Genomic DNA, 20063 nt, shown 5'->3' on the forward strand with positions numbered 1-20063 from the left:
CAAGAAGTCGATACGGCGTATCGAGTTCCTCTTTCAAACAAAAACTTTAAACAGGAACTCGATACATCGTATCGAGTTCCTGTATAATGTTTGTGTTTTATACAAGAACTCGATACGGCGTATCAAGTTCCTGTATAAAACCTAAACTTCAAACAAGAACTCAATAGGCCGTATCGAGTTGCTGGTTTTATACAAGAACTCGATACGGCGTATCGAGTTCCTGAGTCCTAAAACATATTTACAAAAATGTCCACAGTGGTAGAGGCTTACCTAGAGTCCTGGCACTCGATTTTCTTTGAAGACATGGTTGATCTTTTCGATGTTTAGGTGGAGATCTCGCTTTCGTGCTTCGTGCTCTGTGTGCTCTGTGTGCTCTGTTAGCTCTGTTTGCTCTATGTGCTCTTGGGCTTCGTGTGACTGAAATATGATGAGGTCTTCCTATTTATAGGGATTGACCACAGTGGTTAAAGTAACCACCATCACTTTAACCAGGGTTGGCAAGCTTGAGGGTAGCTAGTTAGTAACCACAGTCACTTTAACCAGAGTTACTTATGATTGCATCAATGATTACAAAGTCAAAGTAACATATTGATGATTATTTTATAGTCAAAATAATATACAATGACTTTGAAGGTCATGAAGGAAACAATGATAGAGGTTCATGAATGAACCAATGATTGATTACTCAAAGCAACATTTTTATGACTCTTAATTGCTTTGTATTAAAGATGTGAGCATGAATGAAGCAATGATTGAACATTCTTATATTTAAATTGGTGGGCATGAATGAACCAATGACTGAGAAGTTCTATATTAAATATGGGTGCCATTAATTAACCAATGATTTTAACATTAATCCAACATATATATGGCTTCATAATGATTGTAATTATATTATACTTGATTTAACTTTATACAGACTAGTTTAAGTAATTATTAATATGTTGAATACAATTATATCTTTATGTGTTTAATATTAGTATGTTGAATAATATCTTTATGTATTGTATTAATATAATATTAAATAATATAGACAATATATTGAGGGAGCTTCTGTTTAGAGAGGAGTTTATGTTTAGAGAGGAGCTTATCAGTTTTTTGCCTTAGTCTAAGCACATAACTTAAAGAGCTCTGTGTGGACCTTAAACCAAGAGTGAAGACTCACCGTTCTCGATTGAAGAATATTGTTTGTCATCAGACTCTTCATTTTCTACCGAAGAGTATTGTTTGTCGACAGACTCACCATTTTCTATTGAAGAATATTGTTTGTCGACAGACTCACCATATTCTATTGAAGAGTATTGTCTGAGCTCATCTTCACCTACAACGAATGTGAATATTGACACGTGTGAAGAGTTCTCTATTGAAGAATACCATATTAATAAAGATACGGAGAATGAAGGTAGTGCCAATGAAACATCGAATATCATGGGCGATGGTCACAACAAAGAATTGGATAGTAACAAGGTTACACCAACTTCTATGCAGGAAGAGAAATCTGGAAGCCCTATGCATATTCGAAGAATCCCACGAAGAATTTGTCTGGCTAGATTTAACTTGGTCACATCAGATAAACAGATTGGATTTGATGTCAAAAAAATATGTTGTGCCCGTGGTTGTATGTCTATGATTGGAAAATCAAAGTTGCGAGAATTATGGCGATACTATTTTTCGATGACTGGTGATGAGCAAAACACTTACTTCGGGTCACATATGCAACTAGTGTCTGACAAATGTACGGGGATCAAAGTATCATTCGAGTATTATATCTTCTATGTGCAACAGATATGTAGAGTTACATTCAAAATTGCATTATGTATTTGTAACATGCGGCTACATAGAGTACAATAACATCTACTTAGCGGGGATAAGATGCACAATTGTAAAGAGGTTCCAAGTATGAAAGGTGCAATTGGAAGACATGCTATTGGTTGGATGAAAAGTTACTTTCAGTTAAATTGTGAAGTAATGCCCACTACAGGTAGGATGCACCTCTCTAATAATTACACATGTCGGGAAGTTTATGATGTCTATCGATCTGATATAGTGGGTTCACGTAATAAGTCTGTCACATATAGCCAATTCACAAGATTAGGGAGAGCTCGGTTTTCAAATGTTATCATTCCACGTAAAGTACGCATGGGGTATTGCTCCATTTGTGCTAATCTTAAAAGTTTTGCTAAAGGTGCAAAGACATCAATGGAAAAGGATATGAGTAAGAAGTTATTACAAGAGCATCGTGAGGCACAATCATTAGAACGAAAGAAGGCGATGCATCATAGAGAGAAGTGTTTGAAGAGGCCCGAACAATACATCTGCTTGATGATAGATGGCATGGACCAAAAGAAGACGTGCTTGCTGCATATGCGGAGGCTCCCCAAAGACGTCAATGATGAGTGCCTTGTTCAAATGCACTTGGTGGGATACTTGGCTTATAGTAGGCATGTTAGACCTCACGTCTTCATTACATACCCCAATGTTCACAATGACCCTAACCTAACAGTTACAGTGATTCATCAAGTTTTGATGTGTTGGGGCCAACCTTTCCCCCCTATTCTATACATTCAATTGGACAATACTGGTAGAGAGAAAAAAAATTCAACAGTGTTTGGCTATCTAAGTATGTTGGTCAACCAAGGATTGTTTAGAAAAGTGAAAGTCAATTTTATTTTGGTTGGCCACACACATGATCATATAGATCAGATGTTTAGCACATTCTCGAGACAGTTGTCTCGGCATGATGCTTTCACATTACCTATACTATTTGATGTCATTTGTGATGCACATACACCACGCCCAAAAGTGTTACACTTGAAGCAGGTATATAACTTTAAGAGATATATATCAGATAGGTGTGTTGGGAATGTTAAAGTGCTTGCCAAGGTAAACAATATAAGCTTCAATCACATTTTTATGATAAAGAAAAATGAAATAAGTGGTTCTACGCTTTTGTATGCTAAACAATATTCATCTTCTACAACATGGGAACATAAAGGTGGTTGCTAGTTATTACTTTGTATGGCGAGTACAATTGTCCATGGAGCTAAGCAAATGCCAATTGAGAAGAAAGGACATTTGAAAAGTGACTTGGTATCGGAATAAAAGCGGTTATGGCTCCAAGCCTTAGAAGAAAAAAGAAAGCATATTGAGGCCGCCAAGAAATATGCCGCACAACAAGACACATCATGATGGGATGTATTTTATAGTCATCAGAAAGGAATTATAGACAATTGTGTATTTGGTGATAATTGGAATTTGGAAACACCATTCACATGGTCACTACAACATGATCATGTAAATAAAACTCCGGAGCAACCAGCAAATGTGATTATGACAGTTTGGTCCATCCACAACAAAGAGACATTTATGTGGGACCAAGGATGACATTCTCCGTAAAGGAGTGATCATGAATGTATTTTTGGCTATTAAGTGTAACTACATTCCGCTTGTAACAAATCAAGTAATATAAAAGGATGTGTTTTGAATTCTTATGATTTCTAAAAAATCGTTTCTTATAAAATAACATTGGTTGTAAAGTTTGTCATATAAATTGAGAATGTAACTTTTAGAAATTCCATTTATTTTAGTTACTTCTAAATCACGAAAATAGTGGATTTTTAACCTTTTTCATATTATGTTTGAACATGTATGATACTAGTATCAATATGTTTTGTAAAATCATTGAAAAAGCCCTAAAATCAACCAAAATTTTCCTTATCCTTCCATTTATGTGCGATCCTTCCACTTGTGAACGCAAACGTGTTCTTAGTGCATTTGATAAGAATGTATCTAGATATCTTGGTCGTATAATAAAACCTAACTTAGAGAAGTGCAAGAAGTGTTCCTTATAGTGCAACATTTTAGATGGGAGTGGCTCTTGTGGGGTGATCCATTTATATCAAGTGTAAATTTGCCATATTTCGTGGCGTATCACTTTATTACTATTTTCATGAGAGAGAGTTTCATCAGTCCCATGGTTGTACTTAAGGGGGGGTAGGTTATTAATATCTATGTCGTTTGCAAGTAACCAACTCACCACTGTGCGATACCAAGAGCTAGTGTCTCCAGACGCATGTAAGGATCGGGATGCCTCAAAAGCTCGACATGATATCCTATTTTGTGGTTGGCTATGTATCCGATGAATAAAAACTACCACTTGAAAAAGTGCTTCTACTAACATCGGGGGTAGACTAAACTCTGCTCAATGTCATGTGGTATTGTCGATTTGCTTCGGAGTTTACGTGATGACATCGTCACCAAAGGTCTCTCTAATTGCGTCCACATGAAAGATGGTAGACCCGGAACCCCATACTACTGATGCATACATGAGGGAAGGGGTCACTAATGAGTCGATGAGCCATCCCTTGGTCTGTGGCTCTTGAAAGTATGCCTAGTGTCATTTTCTCTCTAAGAGTGAGAGGGATGCATACCCTCTCGTTAACCTATCTTTGGCTGCCTAGGTCATCGAGACTTTACCTGAGCGAGCACTAAAAGTGACTCCCAAGTATACTACGATCCAACTACCTTAACTATTTTATGAGAGAGGGTTAGGAGACATTTACTCCTAACTCGGGGCAATGTATGAAAGATAAGGACTTTAGTTTTCGCTAGATTCACCTCCATTCCTCGTTGTGTACAAAAGTCATCTAGGGCATTAAGATGCTTTTGCAGGTCGTGTTCTGACTCCGAGAGCAAGACAATGTCGTCTGTGTAAAGTAAGAGGCTAACTTGCATATCCCCAATAGCTACTCCTTTGCCTCCCTTATGAGCAATAAATTCCGTGATCTCATTAATGTAGATCCCGAAAAGAGTCGGTGATAGGGGGCAACCCGGTTTCACACCAATGGTGCTAGTGAAACAATCAGATAGGCCAGCTAGGCATCTTACGCACCCAGAGACTTGCTCGTATAGGGCATAAATGGCCTAGATCATGTCATTTGGTATCTCCAAGCTCTTAAGTCTATGAAACAACCTCTCCCTAGGAACTGTGTCAAAGGCTTTGCAGAAGTCCACAAAGCAACAATATAGTTTCTTCTTACGAGCCTTCGTCTAGTCAATTAAGCACCTAAATGTGAAGATATGGTCAATGGTGAAGAATGCTCATCTAAAGCCAGCCTGCTCAGGTGCTCGAAGACTTAATGTTTCCATATAATCGTTGAGCTCCGCTTCCATTATTGCACCATATAGTTTAGCGAGCATATGACCTATCATAATGGTCCTATATGTATTTGGGCCCATTGGGTCCCTTGCTTTATGTATAGGGGCCATTGTGTTCATGGCCCATTTTGGTGGAAAACCCTCGGCGAAGGCGCGGTTCAAGATTACAGTGAGAAACGAGGCTAGGCACTCTCGAGCAAATATGATGTGCTCGGCTCGCAATCCTGTGTGGTCCATGGATTTCCTATGTTGGAATTTTTTTATGACCTTCGTGACCCTAGAGGTCGTGAAAAGTGTCCCCATGGTAGGTCGAGGTGTGGAAGGCATTGGAATGGGTGGTTGGTTAGGGACATGGTAGAGTCTCTCGATATATGTGTGCGAAATATTGGGATCCTCCATGGGTGTTTGTGGTTTCGGTTCCCGTAGTCTCTTCCAGGCAATGGTGCAGTCCCTACTCATGAGCATATGGTAGAGTTCCCAATATTGAGATGCTTCCCAAGCTCGTGTTTTACAACATGTCATCTTGCGCATCTCTTTGCGAGCTTGTACTGAGGAAATAGTACCACGAAGGTTGGCCCTTTCGGTCTTCCCGGTCCCGGATCCTTCTGATTCTTCTGCGTACTGCAAGCTATGCCGTACTGAGAAGAGAGGAAAGCATTTTCTCAACAACACCTTGGACGCACAAGAAGAAGATGATGATGAAGAAGAAGAGCATACATACCAACAGACCAAGAAGAGGAGTGCAAGGATTACCTGCCGGGAACAGTTTCCACAATGATGAGGAAGGACTCATCTCTACTAAGCGAGAGACCATTGGGGAACTGCAACCCTGACAAGATGACATTGCTCTTCCCTGTTGTGGGATCATATCTTATAACCCTCCCTGAATCATCCCTAGATAGTACGAGCAGGAAGAAGTTCCTGCACCACCGAACTTATTATTTTATTGCATATGCCCAGCCCAAAAGAATCAAGGCTAATTGATTTAGTTAATAGATAGCCGCTCTAAACCTTCTCTGATACTTGGAGTTGTTGTCTGTGAAGTAGACAGAGTCGTTCGATGCGACATCGAGGTCATCGTCGAAGAATTTGGTCTCCGTCAGCCAAATTGTTGAGCAAGGAATGCAAGTTCGATTTAATCAAGGCGGTTGCTTCATCAAAAAAGAGGGCCTACTCATCGTGCGCCAACGGAGAGAGGGCCGAATGTTCATTCTCGACTCGCACGAGATGAAATCGACCATGTTCGCAAAAGGCACGAAAGCTGAGTCCGACATAGAGTTATGGCACAAGTGGATTGGCCATATCAACCTTCATCCGCTCGACCCAGAATCCGCCGAACAAGAGATAGAGGATAAAGATCGCCTTACGCGCATGTTCGAAGAAAGTCCGATCACAACCCGACTGAGCGGACCACAAGAGCCTCCGAGTGATCAAAGAACATCTCGACCGAGTCCGAAGCTAGACAAAGGGATGGCTAAAATGCCGGAGTATGAAGACGATCATTTCGACGGCATCGAATTGACTCACTCCCTTGATAGTGAGTTCAAAGGCCTTGACATCCGGACAAATGGAGTGAAGAAAGCCTTAGAATCCGCAAACGAGAAGCTTCGAAGATCCACCCGTGAAAAGAACCCTGTAAGCCGATTCTGCTACGATGAGTACATGGTGTACCATTACGCATTTATGATGAAGGTGGCAACTGTACGAGAGCCGGAAACCTTTTCCGAAGTCGCGAAGGACCCGCGATGGATCGAAGCAATGAACGAGGAGATGCGTGCACTGCGCAAGAACGAGTCATGGGATCTCGTTCCCCACTCACCGCACAAGAAGGCAATTGGTTGCAGATGGATCTACCAGGTGAAGTATAATGTCGAAGGCTCCGTCAATCGCTATAAAGCTCGACTCGTAGCGAAAGGATATGCACAAACACATGGGGTTGACAATGAAGAGACCTTTGCCCCGGTGGCAAAGATGACGACGGTGCAGACCGTTATCACACTTGCAACGGCAAAAGTTTGGCACCTCCACCAAATGGACATCAAGAACGCCTTTCTTCAAGGAGAATTAGAAGACGAGGTGTACATGGTACAACCAAAAGTTGTATGCCAACTCAAGAAGCCTCTCTACGGCATCAAGCAAGCACCGCGTGCTTAGCATTCGAAGATTACGCAATATCTTCATCAAATTGGCTTTCGAATGTCGAAATCTGACAACTCCCTCTACGTATGACACGACTCTAGAAGCCTAATTGTATCATCCTATACGTGGATGATCTGGTCATTGGAGGTGAAAGTCTAGTCGACATCAACAAGGTCAAGTCCCTCCTCTATGGAAAAGTCAAGATTACGGACATGAAGGAGCTCCATTACTTCCCGGGCATCGAAGTAATTCAGATTCCGACTGGCATTATGATCTCTCTCTTTGTGGAAGAGACAGTTCTTTTTTATTACACACTTCTTTTTTTGTGTTTTTTTTTTTTTTTTGGGGGGGGGGGGGGGCGGGCGGGGTTGCAGATCTCTCTCTCTCTCTCTCTCTCTCGCTCTCGCAAGCTATAATATCTTCTTGTATGGTCTATTTTCTAGGTCATTTGGCTCTCTCAAAACACAGTTAATCTCTCTCTCTCTCTCTCTCTCTCCAATATATATATATATATATATATATACACGTATATACGTATCACAGCCAAAAGCAACGCAATCATCACGTCTATCATCATCATCTGTGTGTGTGTGTGTGTGTTTGTGTACCAGGGTCCAGAGTAGATTGCATGGCACCATTAATACATACATACTTTAATTATACATATATATGTATGTATGTATATTCCAAATTTTTAAATCGTAAAAGAAAAGGTTGAAATGAAAAACTACACTTGTTTTGAAATTTCATTCTTTGGATCTTCCATTAATTTGGCTATGTGTACATGTGGATGAGCAACAGGCATGCATAACGTGGTTGGCAATGGCTACATTCTAATAAGGAGTTCTTTAAAGGATTTGAAAACTTCTGAATTACTAAAAATCATGCCCAATGTACTTATATGTGATACATTCCAAAACCTATGCAGAAGACCTTGGAGACATTTGGGACCAATAGTTGATCAGTCAAATCAATACAATCAGACAAGGAGGTTTCATTATGCCCATGCAAACCCTCAAAACCTAGAAGTCTTAAATATCTTTAACGATAATGCAATATAACTAATGTTCCTATAATACGCCTCTGCATTCAACTAAGTTAGGTTTCCAAACATCTTCCATTATTGTTCCCTCAAATTTTATTGAGGATAGAATGTAGTCTTCAGTGACCAAAGTGCATGGATTCCAAGTGCCCTTTGACTTGCATCGAGAGAATTATGATAACATTACACCATGATGATTCCATAGAAACTACATGTTTCCATAGAGGGCATACATTATGATGATTATTCCAACATCATGATGGATTTCAGATACTCTCACTACAAGGATTTCCCTTGTTCAAGACTGAGATGTAATGATTCACTTCTTCATCTACAAGACCAATAGGCAATGTCGTATAAAACTCCCTTGAAGTTTCAACAAGTCTCAAGGTGATAGCCTTAGGGCCTACAGAAGCCTCAACCAAACACATGTCCTGTTAGTTTGATATTTCCTCTGTTTTAATATGTTCTAAGGCCATGATAATGTTGCCAAACCTTCCAATCTCAGTTGGTCATTGTTGGAATATCTTTGAATAGGCAAGCATAGGCCGACAATGTCCCCTGTCCAAGGCTTCTATGGCACCACAAGCTTTCAAACAGGAAACATACGTGATTTGAGTACGAGATACATTTTCCACCTCCATCTGATCCAAACACATCAACGCTTTGTGGGCAAATCCATGTTCAATGTAACCTACAATGAGTGCATTCCATGAAGTAACTCCTCTACCTTGGAACTTATCAAAAACTTCCTGAGCTTCTATAAGGAACCCACATGCAGCATACATATCTACAAGTGTCGTACACACATATAAATTGCTCTCAAATTGCTTTCTTACAATTTCCGAATGCAAATCTCGGCCCATGTTAATGCACCCTACATTACCACATGCCTTCAAGCAGCAAACGTAAGTTACAGTATTTGGGGCCATCCCTTCACACTGCATTTTCTCGAGAAGATGCAATGCTTCTATACTAGGCCCATGCTCTGCGTACCCAGCAATGAGTGCATTCCATGACACAACATCCTGAAGAGGAAGCTCATCAAATACATCATGTGCTTCGACAACCCAACCACATTTAACATACATATCAAGCAAAATGGTGCCCAAGTAAAGGTCTTCTTCAAATCCTTCTTTCACTATTTCAGCATGAATGTCCCAACCCTTCTCCAAAGATTGGAAGTCAGCACAACGTTTTACGAGGCCCGTGAATGTGTAGACACTTGGGTAGACATGATAGCTATACATTAGCTTGAAAATTTGAAATGCATGATGGAACTCGCCACATGCTAGGTACCCATGAATAAGGGCAGTCCATGAGTGTTCATTCAATTCGACAAGACGATTGAAGACTTGTTGAGCTTCAAACACATCCCGGGTTTCTACGAGCATAAGGACAATATAATTCCCTACAGCAGGATGGGCTTCGAGCCCATCAGCACACATTCGCATGTAAAGCATGTGAGCAAGATGAGGGCTCTTGTCCCTGCTGCACCTCTGAGACAAGAAGATGAGCTCTTTAATGTTAAGAGGGCCATCGGATTGTTCTAAACAGGATGTGATATCCTCCACTGGTCTCAGGGTAATTTCTGGTCCACAAATAATATGATTGTCGGGCTGAGATGAGACCCTATCTCTGACACAATGGTAGTGGCTGAGGGGCGCAGAGTGCTCAAGGATTGGATCAATTGGAGAGGTAAGGGATGGACCGTGGTAGCTCAACGTCGTCATTGGGCTAATGGCCGTAGCAACGAATTATTGTTGGCATCACTATCGTCTCAGAAGAAAGGGAGAAACGAGATGTTCCAGCAGACAGACCTTTATCGAAAACGTCTTTTCTCTATGACTAGTAACTACTATCTGCTTCTTCTCTAATGAATGACCACAAACACACACACCTTCTCCGGACCTCCTCATGCGTTTTAATAAATTACAATATTGCTCTTGCTTTCCTTTTTAATCAGCACGGTTATAACTTATAAGTAAGAATTTGGTTGAGAGGGTTAATTAGTAGCCCATAATATGACCGAACACCCACTAGTCTCGTCAATTACCTCTTGGTCGAGTTTCACTTGATGCCTCTTATCCCACCTACTCATTCCACTTTTGACAAAATTTAGATCATTCTTTATGTTGCGATATTTTATTCCGTGCCACATGTTCAAGAGTCGTATGCAGCCCAAATATCCAGAAAACAATCGAGAGGGTGTGATGCCCTATGTTATGCTATGCTATATGTAGTATGCTCTAAGGGAAGGAAGAGATCATGTGTGCTTTTATGACATTGTAAAGCAAACACCTCCTTGAACGCCATGAGATGTGTACATACATAAATAAAGCTTACAGATTCAGAGTGCTTCTTGTCGGTTTCACTTATATGTACAACTCACACGCCTAATGCGACCCATACGTACTTGCCCGCATACATACATGACGTAAGCATGATGATGAGGGGATGCAGAACAAAGTATTGCAGCATGAGGTCCGGTTGTGCAGGGCAGATTGTATAGCCTTCTTCAAGTCCTGCTCTGCATCCAGGGATGTGGAGGCTGGTTCTCGGTTGCATGCTGAGCTTACAGAAAAGGGCTTTCTTGAGAACTCGGATGTGTTCATTGCTACTGCCTTGGTCAATATGTATGGGAAATGTGGTATCTTTGCCAAAGCACAGGAAATATTTGACTCCATTGCCGTCCGTGATGTCATCTTGTGGACTGCCCTCATGTCAGGACATGTTGAATGTGGTCAGGATGACGAAGCAATAGATTGCATGGAGAAAATGCAACAGGAAGGCATCTCACCGAATGCTTTTACTTTTGTATGTGGTTTGAAAGCTTGTGGTAGCGTCAGATGTGCTGAAAAGCTGCGGACTCTTCATGCTGAGATTATGAAGAAAGGGTTGGAACATGAGATGCTCATTGGGAGCACCTTGGTTGATGTATATGCTAAATGTTGCATGATTAAAACAGCAGCAGAAGTGTTTGATACACTTGCGGTCCGATCAGACGTTGCTTGGACTGCATTAATGATGGGTTATATCGATCATGGACAGGCTCAGCAGGCCCTGGACTGTTTTGATCGGATGCAATATGATGGCATCCTTCCAGATGTTGTCACTTTCATTTGCACTTTAAAAGCTTGTGGCATTATCGGTGTAGGAGGTTCTGGGAAGGGCCAAATCATACATACTCAAATTGTTATGAAAGGTCTCCAAAGTGATTGTATGATTGGGAGTGCTTTGGTTTCTATGTATGCCAAATGTGGTCTATTTTATGAAGCAGAGGATGTATGTCATAAACTCGTTGATCAAGATGTGGTTTCATGGAATGCACTCATAGCAGGGTATGCTGCGCATGGGCAAAGTGAGAAAATATTCTTTTGTCTGAAATGCATGCAATGTGAGGGTATATCACCAGATTTGATCACATATGTTTTTGGATTGAAGGCTTGTGGAAATATACAAGATAATGTGGAAATTCTAAAAATATTACATGCCAATGCTGTGACAAAAGGATTTGAAGCAGATCTACGTATCGGCATCTCATTGGTTGATGCTTATGCTAAATGTGGCTTTCTTGAAGAAGCACAACATGCAGTTGGCAGACTCCAAGTCTGTGAGGCAATCCCATGGACAGCATTGATGGCAGGATACAGTGAACATGGTTATGGTGGAAAGGCTCTTGATTGCTTGGAGAAAATGCAACTAAGTGGTATCCCATTCAATGAGGTTACATTAGTTTGCAGCTTGAAAACTTGTGGTAGTGTTGGATCTCTAACCAAGGGTAGGGAGATGCATGCTGATATAGCTAAAAAGGGGCTAGAAGAAGTGCACATTGTTGGTAATGCCTTGATTGATTTGTATTCCAAATCTGGGTTGCCCATGTCAGCACGTACAGTTTTTTTCAAGCTTCAAGTTCACGATTTAGTATCATGGAATGCACTACTGGCAGCATTTTCCCAGATGGGAGATATCATAAATGTTTCTCATTGTTTCTATCAACTCGTGATGGAAGGCTTAGAACCAGATGTGGTCACATTCAGTATTATCCTCAGTGGATATAGTCATGCTGGCCTACAGAATGATGCAGTGATATTCCTTTACACTATTATGAAGAACTATTCCTTCTTGCCATCTTTGGAGCATTACACTTGCATAGTTGATCTCCTTGGGCGAGCAGGTCAAGTGAAAGAAGCCGTAATGATTGCTAGCATGATGCCAGTGCAACCAGGAACTTTAATGTGGCATTCTATCTTAGGAGCTTGCCAAAAATGGTACAATATGGAGCTTGGGAAATTAGCATTTGAACATGCACAACAACTGAATGAAAATGATTTGGGAGCATATTTATGTATGGCAAACATTCAGAAGAACATCCTAAGATAGCATGGTTTGAAATGACTTCTGAGAGATGTAACCTAAAATAAGATATATGGTACAACTCTTAGATACAACGTTGTGCACATGAATATCCTTTGAGAACGCAGCAATGCATCTGAAAGTGTATTATCTAAAATGATGAATTGTGGATGCTAGAGGAATTCTGAAATGGCCAATGAGAACAAGAAGGTTACAACATCATGAATCCAGTAGTTACATGATTCACATAAAATAAAGGCCCAAAACTGAAAATGGTTGCAGTAGTTACATGATTCATATCTTTTAGGAGTTTCTATCCTAAGCTCAAATGAGAAGGTACTATACAGTTGTCATATGTTGCATACTGCAACGTGAAGTGCTCTTCATCATCAATCTCGTGGCATTTGTACAATCCATGGTCACTATCACAATCTTTATTATCTATCTCTTATGATTCATCTTTCATGCCTAGGTAACCCTTGTGAAACTGATCGCTTGTCTTACCTACACAAACGGTATTTTTAATGGTTTGGTAAAACTTGCAAGAGCATGGTTGCTCATCTGTTACCTATGAGAATGTTCTGTGTATATCTAATTGGGTGCATTCCAGTATGATCCAGACTCGCACTCCCATAAAAGAAATACAACAGTCAGATACAACTTATGACAAGTTAATATGAGGGAGACCTAGGTCACAGTTACAGAGCTCTCCCCCCCTGAAGATACACTATTGATGCAATTATAGCTGTTTGGTTGATTCAGTGGACTCGCTAACTTATTGGGTGTGTAGGTCAGCTCAATGTATCATTACATCGGTTAGGGATAGGGATTGATCTTGATGTCGCCATCCCTCGATAACGGAGGATCTGTCAAATATGTACGAGCCAGATGGAAGGTGACGATCATTTGTGAGAGTGACTATACTAATGTATGCAACAAGCATGTTACATTAGAGAATATTCATAGCATTTTGGTACAAATAGTTCTCTAAGAGGCATCGTATATTTCAAGCCATGTTGGCAATTAGCAAAAGAAGCCCATGAGTACAAAATGTAAAGATCTTAAGGAGCCACTTGAAAAGTAACAATGGAAAGTATGTCAATTGAAACTGAATGTATTTACTTGATGTCTTTCACTACAAATATTGGGCATACCCTCTCAATCCAAATTATATAAATGATCTCTCAACAAATAAACTAGAGATCTCACAAATCAATTTTATAAGTGAACTTTCATGCGACTATACACAGCCCTGATTTTACTATTTTCTGTGAAAAAAGATACGTTTGAATATAAGCATGGAAATTTCCGCACAACAAAAATGCCTCACAGCCCAAGAAGATCTGGACATGTACACTTCGGCTGTACTTTGGGACTGATCTTCAGATGAAGATGCTCTTATTTGAATGGGTGAAAGAATGTGTTAGTGTAACCTCATATGTTAATCTAAGCAATCGCACTCCAAACAGCATCATCTCCTTCACCACAGCGCTGGTGCACATCCAACATTCTCTCAACAGAATTGCATATGCCACTACATGTCCAGTCAAATGAAGCTACACATGCATTTCCTGCCTGAGCCTTCCATTCACAATCTGGCATGAAAAAATATGTAACCAAAATAAATTGACGGGTAAAAAATAAATTGTGAAGGGTTTAGGGTTTAGGGTTTGTTGTACAAAAATTTCTATTACATGGAGGTACACTGTTAGGGTATTCTTGTAAGTACCCTAACAGTTAAGTGGAAACTCAATGTAAGGTACAACGGAGGACCAGCACATCCCCAACATGCATGCATGAATGAACACTAGAGCTTTTTCAGGCCTAGACAAGAAAAATAACCTGGAGGTGTTCCACAACAAAAGCTTCGATCATCAATTTGCTCCACATCCAAGCCAATGAACCATGCACCCAAGGAAACATCTTCATTTGCATATTTGTGCAATATTTGCCTGTAGGAAATGAAGATCTTAATCATGATAACCTCTGGCATGGACAACACATAAGTCTGCCAACACATAAGTCTGGTTTCCAAAGAACATACTGGTTAATCGATATATAGGTAGCAAGATCCTTTGAAACAACATACAACTGCCCTGTGGCATGCCTAAAATACTTGTTTCCATCCTCTCCAAATTTCCAGTACTCTGGTTCATGATACTTGGCTCCTCTGCAAAAATAGGATATGTATCAATCCAATAAGATACAATATCCACTGGTTGACTTTTGGAGAGGTACTTTCAGCTCAATGTTACAGCATACCTTTGAGAGAGAACTGGGCCTGACTTCATACATCCTATGTATACACGAGGCTTTGGCAGATACCTTGCTAATGTTGTCCCAAGTATCCCTGAGAGACAGATGGAAGTTGAGATCATAATCGTTTCAGAAGCTCCACAAAATGAGGAGAATAAGGTAGAAGGGATTGTGGCTGACTGGTTCAGGCTCTTTCCATGTAAGCCATAGATTAGGAGTCAACCCTCCCCTCAGTTGCTGCAAAGAAGGCAATTGAACCCCTAAGATAAAATGATGAATAGAGCACAATCTCACCTAAATTTACGTGTACATCATCATCAACTTTCACATAGAAATCCGCATCCCACTTGGCTAATGCTGTGGAAAAAAATATCTTTGTTTTGGCAGACAATTCATGGTAGCCTTCAATATGTTCCTATCAATGTGAACATTGTTGCTGTAAGAGGTGAGCTAGTACTGAAACTGTGGGCAGTTGTAAAACTTGAGCATCATGTAAAACAGAGTAAATCAAATGATCTTGCAATTGCACTCACTAATCTCAAGAAATCTCCATGCTGTGCCTCTTCTGCATCAATGGCACGATCCAAGATGCCGCCAGGCGTAGCACTAGTAATCGAGGAAAAAATTTAGCACCTCCACTTATAATTATACATACCCTCACTTACAGTCTAATCAAAGTGTATTTGTTGATTAGACAAGACATCAACAATCAGATGGCTTCACAAATGAAACCATCACAATGTACTTTACCTATGGCCAATAACAAATCGAACAATAATTCCCTTCTCTTGCTCAAGATTCTTCAGTTTTTCACCTAATATGTGAGAAATTAAAAAGAAAATGATAAGAGTGATGGCATTGTAACTTCACTGTTGTCATATTAGCAACTTGTGCATACCTTGTGGCATCCATGTCTCTCGGACAGAGTTCCTTCTTTTTCTACTGCTGAATGCAGTGTTAATCCCAACCATGATGAAAGCTTTCTTTCTGTCTTCAGGATGCTCTAAAATAGGCTTTATCAGACTGGGGGAACCTGCCTGGGAAGAAGCCCTTGCTACAGCTAATTCCATTTCCAACATTGAAACTGATTTGTCCAGAGTCCTGCTCAAGATAATGAATGCATCTCAGATCAAATTTATCAATAATAACATTTCATGCAACAGAATTTCTATGAAAATTTGGAACATAATTTCAAATATCCGAAATACAATTATAGAGCCTCAAACTCCCATTTATTAATGTTCCTCATTTGATATGGCAAAATATCAACAATTTTAATTTTATAGGAATTTGATCATAAGTTGAAGTTTTCATAGTCAACCATACAGCAAACAGATCCAGGTATGGAAGTACGGAGGAGTAGGGTTCAAATCCCTCAGAAATACCATATGTGGCTTTAAACCATGCCATACAGCACCATAAAACCAAGAGAGGAAGTTTGCCACAAATAACATAAGAAACTAGGAAGCAAAATATTTAAAAAGTACAATCATTGTTAAACATACTTACTACTTAAATATATCCATAGGTAAAGAACAAAAAAAAGACTCATGCAGTCAAAACATCAAAAAACTAAATACATGGTAGTTATTTGCATTTGCAAATTGTTTCCAAAAAGAATCTGGATGCAGACATCCACATTTCCGCACCAGTGTGTATAGGAAAACCTATGGCTTTCTTAGCACTAATTTCTAAATATCCCCGACTACATCTTAATTAGTTAAAATCGGTTTTCATTTCATTATTCCAAATGTACCAAAAATACCTAAAATTAGCTAAATATCACTTACTTGATAGCTTCATGTGTCTTAGATACTTCATCCAAAAGGTCTTGCCCTTGCATAGATGTTTCACTCTGATACCAAAAAACACAAAATAATAAGATCCAACATTGCCCAGCGCCCTAATTTCCCTCCTTCAAATCCAGAGATAAAAGTTTCACATACATGTTTTGAGTCGCAATTTTCATGAATATGCTGAATCTCCTCTTCATGTACTAATACTATCCTTTTATCATCTGCAGCACCATGTTCTGAAGTTGTCCACGGCCTGTAAAAGACTGCAAGTTTAAGATTTATGATAATTCATGGCTTTATTCATCTAACAAGTCCTTAAGTTTCAAATGGCAATCATATACATTGCATTTAACACTCAATGATTGAGCTATCCACAGAAACCATCTGAGAATTGAGTTTCAGTCCATAAAATATGGTCTTATTTCTTTTACAAAAATCAATAGGGGGAAGTACTTAAGATTTATTTTGCATAGAAACAGCAGAGAACAAGTAACCACTGATGTCATAGCTTTCGAAACAAATACATGGATGAACATCAAATAGAATCATACATGGTTTAATCTTGAGAAAAAGAAGCATTGTTTTATCACAATCTTAAAATACCTACATGAATAGCATTACAAGAGCTATAACCTCCCTCTATCATTCCTTGTAAATAGATGCAATCATGCCCAATTCAGAATTTTTTAATAAAGGAAATTATGTGCAGCCTATGGATGCTACCTATGAATTTTACAGAAACAATATCTTTGGAGACCGGAAAATGTGTCATGTCAATAAGCTGGCTTGCACCCAAGCACAAGTTACAAGCTTCATCAGTATGAAGAAGGTTTCTCTCCTACTTTCTTCAGGATCTACATTGTTAAGATAACTAGTTACATTTATGGTGTTTAAAATCAATTTCATCAGATATACCACTCCATATTTTGCTTTATGCGTAGGTTGGTTCCTTATTCTAGTTGTTGTATCACATGTGAGCATATAGCAATTCCTACATGGCAGAAAGCCACAATGAAGCTCGGGTTTCCAGTGGCAAGACATGTCATTCGAAAAAGAGATTGGACATGCAAGCAAGGACTGACAAAACTGAGGATTTCGAATAGTGCCCATGATCAAAAAGCAATGGTAGCAGGCACAATTTCGAAAGACTTGCAAAATAGGGTAGTTTTCAACAAGTTCGTTACACCACCACTCATAATTGACACAGTAGTCCAGGCATCTAAACTCTTTTTACCTTTATAAAACAGGGTTGTTGATTAACTGCACAATTTTCCATGTGGCCCTTAGTCTACGATTTCTCTCACAAGTTACAAATTACCATAGGAAATCAGGGAAATAACTCCTCCCTTCCCCCCAAATCAACAACATCCAGATTCATTCAAAAACCATGAGCAAATGAAGATGGATTCGTACATAAAAATATCGCATTTGTGATATCTATTGGATGGCATGGAGTAACATTCTGCTCATGTCAATCTTGAACCACATGGTGAGGTAGATAAAATAGAAAAGACTATAATAGTATATGAAACCAAATTCGTCCTACATATGGGAGGAACCATCATGAATAAATGATACCAGTACGGCTTCAAGCAACAGCATAGCTCATGGATCACCATTTAATGTTATTCTCCATTTTTCTAAGACAATTTCCACCAAATCTCCTTCTCAAACTTAGAGAATTGTAAGCTTATGTAAACTTGTTTGTTTAGTTTTAAAACAGCATTAACGAACAACCATATTTTGGACTCTCTACCCTTGTGGTAAGCCAACTTTTTACTTTTATTAACATGGGTGGCCGAGTTCAAATATTTAATGCATTGCTTTTGTAGATGCCTTTGTGCAATGAAGATTTGAACACATGACCTTCTGGTATCTTCTGGACAACCTTACTTTACTAGATGCCATTGTGAAATGTAGGTTTGAAAGTATGACCATCTGAGCTACAACTGTTTTGCACGCTCTCTCTCTCTCTCTCTCTCTCTCTCTCTCTCTCTCTCTCTCTACAAAAGCACACGCATATGATCGAATTACGACTAAAAGAGTAGTGAAGGGAAGAGACGGTTTGGATTTTTGCACGTTGTACCTGTTGGTGAGGAGAATCCCCGCAAGGAAGCATGAGAGGCATGCCGCAAGGAGCACTGTGGAGGAGACTCCCCCTCCACCTCCTCCTCTGGAACGCATTTGTTGAAGCTCAGTTGGAGCTCACTTAGTTCACACAGAGATTGCAGGAAAGAGATAAAACCTCTGAGTTTTGTGAAGAGAGAATCCAAAGGCTTTCTCGGAACATGTAGGTTGGAGCAGATCTTACAGGGAAAACCCTCTCTCTATATCTATCGCTATATCTACATATCTCTATCTCTATCGTTGAGCTCAAACAAGGAGAAGAGAGAGAGAATGTAAGCGCTCCCTCTCTCTCTCACACACACACACACACTCGCTTTACAGAAAGATGGGTCTTTCTTCCCCTCCTCTGTATTTCTCTCTCCTCAGAAAACGAACCCCTTCCCTCTCCTCTGTCTGTGTGTGTGTGTGTGTGTGTGTGCTGTCGTTGTTTTGTCGTTCCAATTTGAACTCCCAAACTTCTTTATCACTCCAAACAAATACATACATAAAATGTACGCACCATCTCTCTTTCTTTTTTGGTAAAAGCACACAATTATATTAATTGTACGTAAAATCCACTTAGTTACAACACTTCTTAGTCTCCTCTACCTATCATATGCCTATGTAAGGAGAGGGACGTTCTGTAATGCTACTAAAAAACCTGAATATGCATTTGAGGAAATGATCCCCACATGCTCTAACATCCAAAAATTCCACAGGAGAATACCTTTAAGCTTCTTTATATAGGCTTTCACCCCATGTCTATTATCAAACATGAAAGCATTACGCATATTCCAATTGTGTTGTAGAACAATATCTCCATCTCATCGTTTGATCCAATTTGAACATATTGAGAAAAAACCCATTGTTGAGGTCTCCAACAACAACGAGTTAAAACTTGCCAAATGTCCGATAACTACTTCCAAGTGGTACACGCTATAGGACATTTAATGAACCTATGTGTACTATCCTCCAATGGAACGGTGCAAAAGAAGCAAGTGCTAGACCCTAGTCCTCTCTCTCTCTCTCTCTCTCTCTCTCTCTCCCCCAATGCCTTCTACACCCCGACCTACCGTGGGGACACTCTTCACGACCTCTAGGGTCACGAAGGTCATAAATAAATTACAACATAGGAAGTCCATGGACCACACAGGATTGCAAGCAAAACACATCATATATGTGAGAGAGTGCCTAGCTCCCTTGCTAACTCT

General features: G+C 39.8%; 3 protein-coding genes across 3 annotated transcripts; 1 reads left to right on the forward strand and 2 right to left on the reverse strand.

Moving 5' to 3' along the window:
• Positions 1-8850: 8850 nt before the first annotated feature.
• Positions 8851-10071, reverse strand: LOC147848929 (pentatricopeptide repeat-containing protein At4g18520, chloroplastic-like). The gene has a single exon (XM_087337950.1). The coding sequence runs from the start codon at positions 10069-10071 to the stop codon at positions 8851-8853; it is 1221 nt and encodes a 406-aa protein (XP_087194076.1).
• A 724-nt stretch (positions 10072-10795) lies between these two features.
• Positions 10796-12721, forward strand: LOC147848930 (pentatricopeptide repeat-containing protein At4g13650-like). Its single transcript, XM_087337952.1, has one exon. It carries the CDS (start codon positions 10796-10798, stop codon positions 12719-12721), a length of 1926 nt encoding a protein of 641 aa, XP_087194078.1.
• Positions 12722-13767: 1046 nt separating this feature from the next.
• On the reverse strand, positions 13768-19038 carry LOC147848931 (beta-1,6-galactosyltransferase GALT31A-like). The gene is made up of 11 exons (XM_087337949.1): positions 18833-19038; positions 16897-16999; positions 16741-16805; positions 15849-16051; positions 15701-15764; positions 15484-15556; positions 15245-15365; positions 14957-15044; positions 14739-14864; positions 14537-14646; positions 13768-14289 (listed from the first exon to the last, which is right to left on the reverse strand). The coding sequence occupies exons 1-11, from the start codon at positions 18928-18930 to the stop codon at positions 14141-14143; spliced, it is 1200 nt and encodes a 399-aa protein (XP_087194075.1). The 5' UTR covers positions 18931-19038; the 3' UTR covers positions 13768-14140.
• Between the last annotated feature and the right edge of the window lie 1025 nt (positions 19039-20063).

Source organism: Azolla caroliniana, unplaced genomic scaffold (assembly GCF_043228905.1).
Source record: "Azolla caroliniana isolate FFs.n. ecotype wild unplaced genomic scaffold, voAzoCaro1.0.p SCAF_173, whole genome shotgun sequence".
Taxonomy (NCBI): domain Eukaryota; kingdom Viridiplantae; phylum Streptophyta; class Polypodiopsida; order Salviniales; family Salviniaceae; genus Azolla; species Azolla caroliniana.

Bases quoted from the DNA above. Each gene is read 5' to 3' on its own strand.
- LOC147848931 (XM_087337949.1), bottom strand. From the start codon at position 18,930: ATGCGTTCCAGAGGAGGAGGTGGAGGGGGAGTCTCCTCCACAGTGCTC. The intron at 15,765-15,848 runs GTATGCACAAGT...CTCACATATTAG, and splicing joins AGAGACATGGATGCCACAAG to GTGAAAAACTGAAGAATCTT. The intron at 15,557-15,700 runs GTAAAGTACATT...CTCGATTACTAG, and splicing joins CGATTTGTTATTGGCCATAG to TGCTACGCCTGGCGGCATCT.
- LOC147848930 (XM_087337952.1), top strand. From the start codon at position 10,796: ATGCAGAACAAAGTATTGCAGCATGAGGTCCGGTTGTGCAGGGCAGAT.
- LOC147848929 (XM_087337950.1), bottom strand. From the start codon at position 10,071: ATGACGACGTTGAGCTACCACGGTCCATCCCTTACCTCTCCAATTGAT.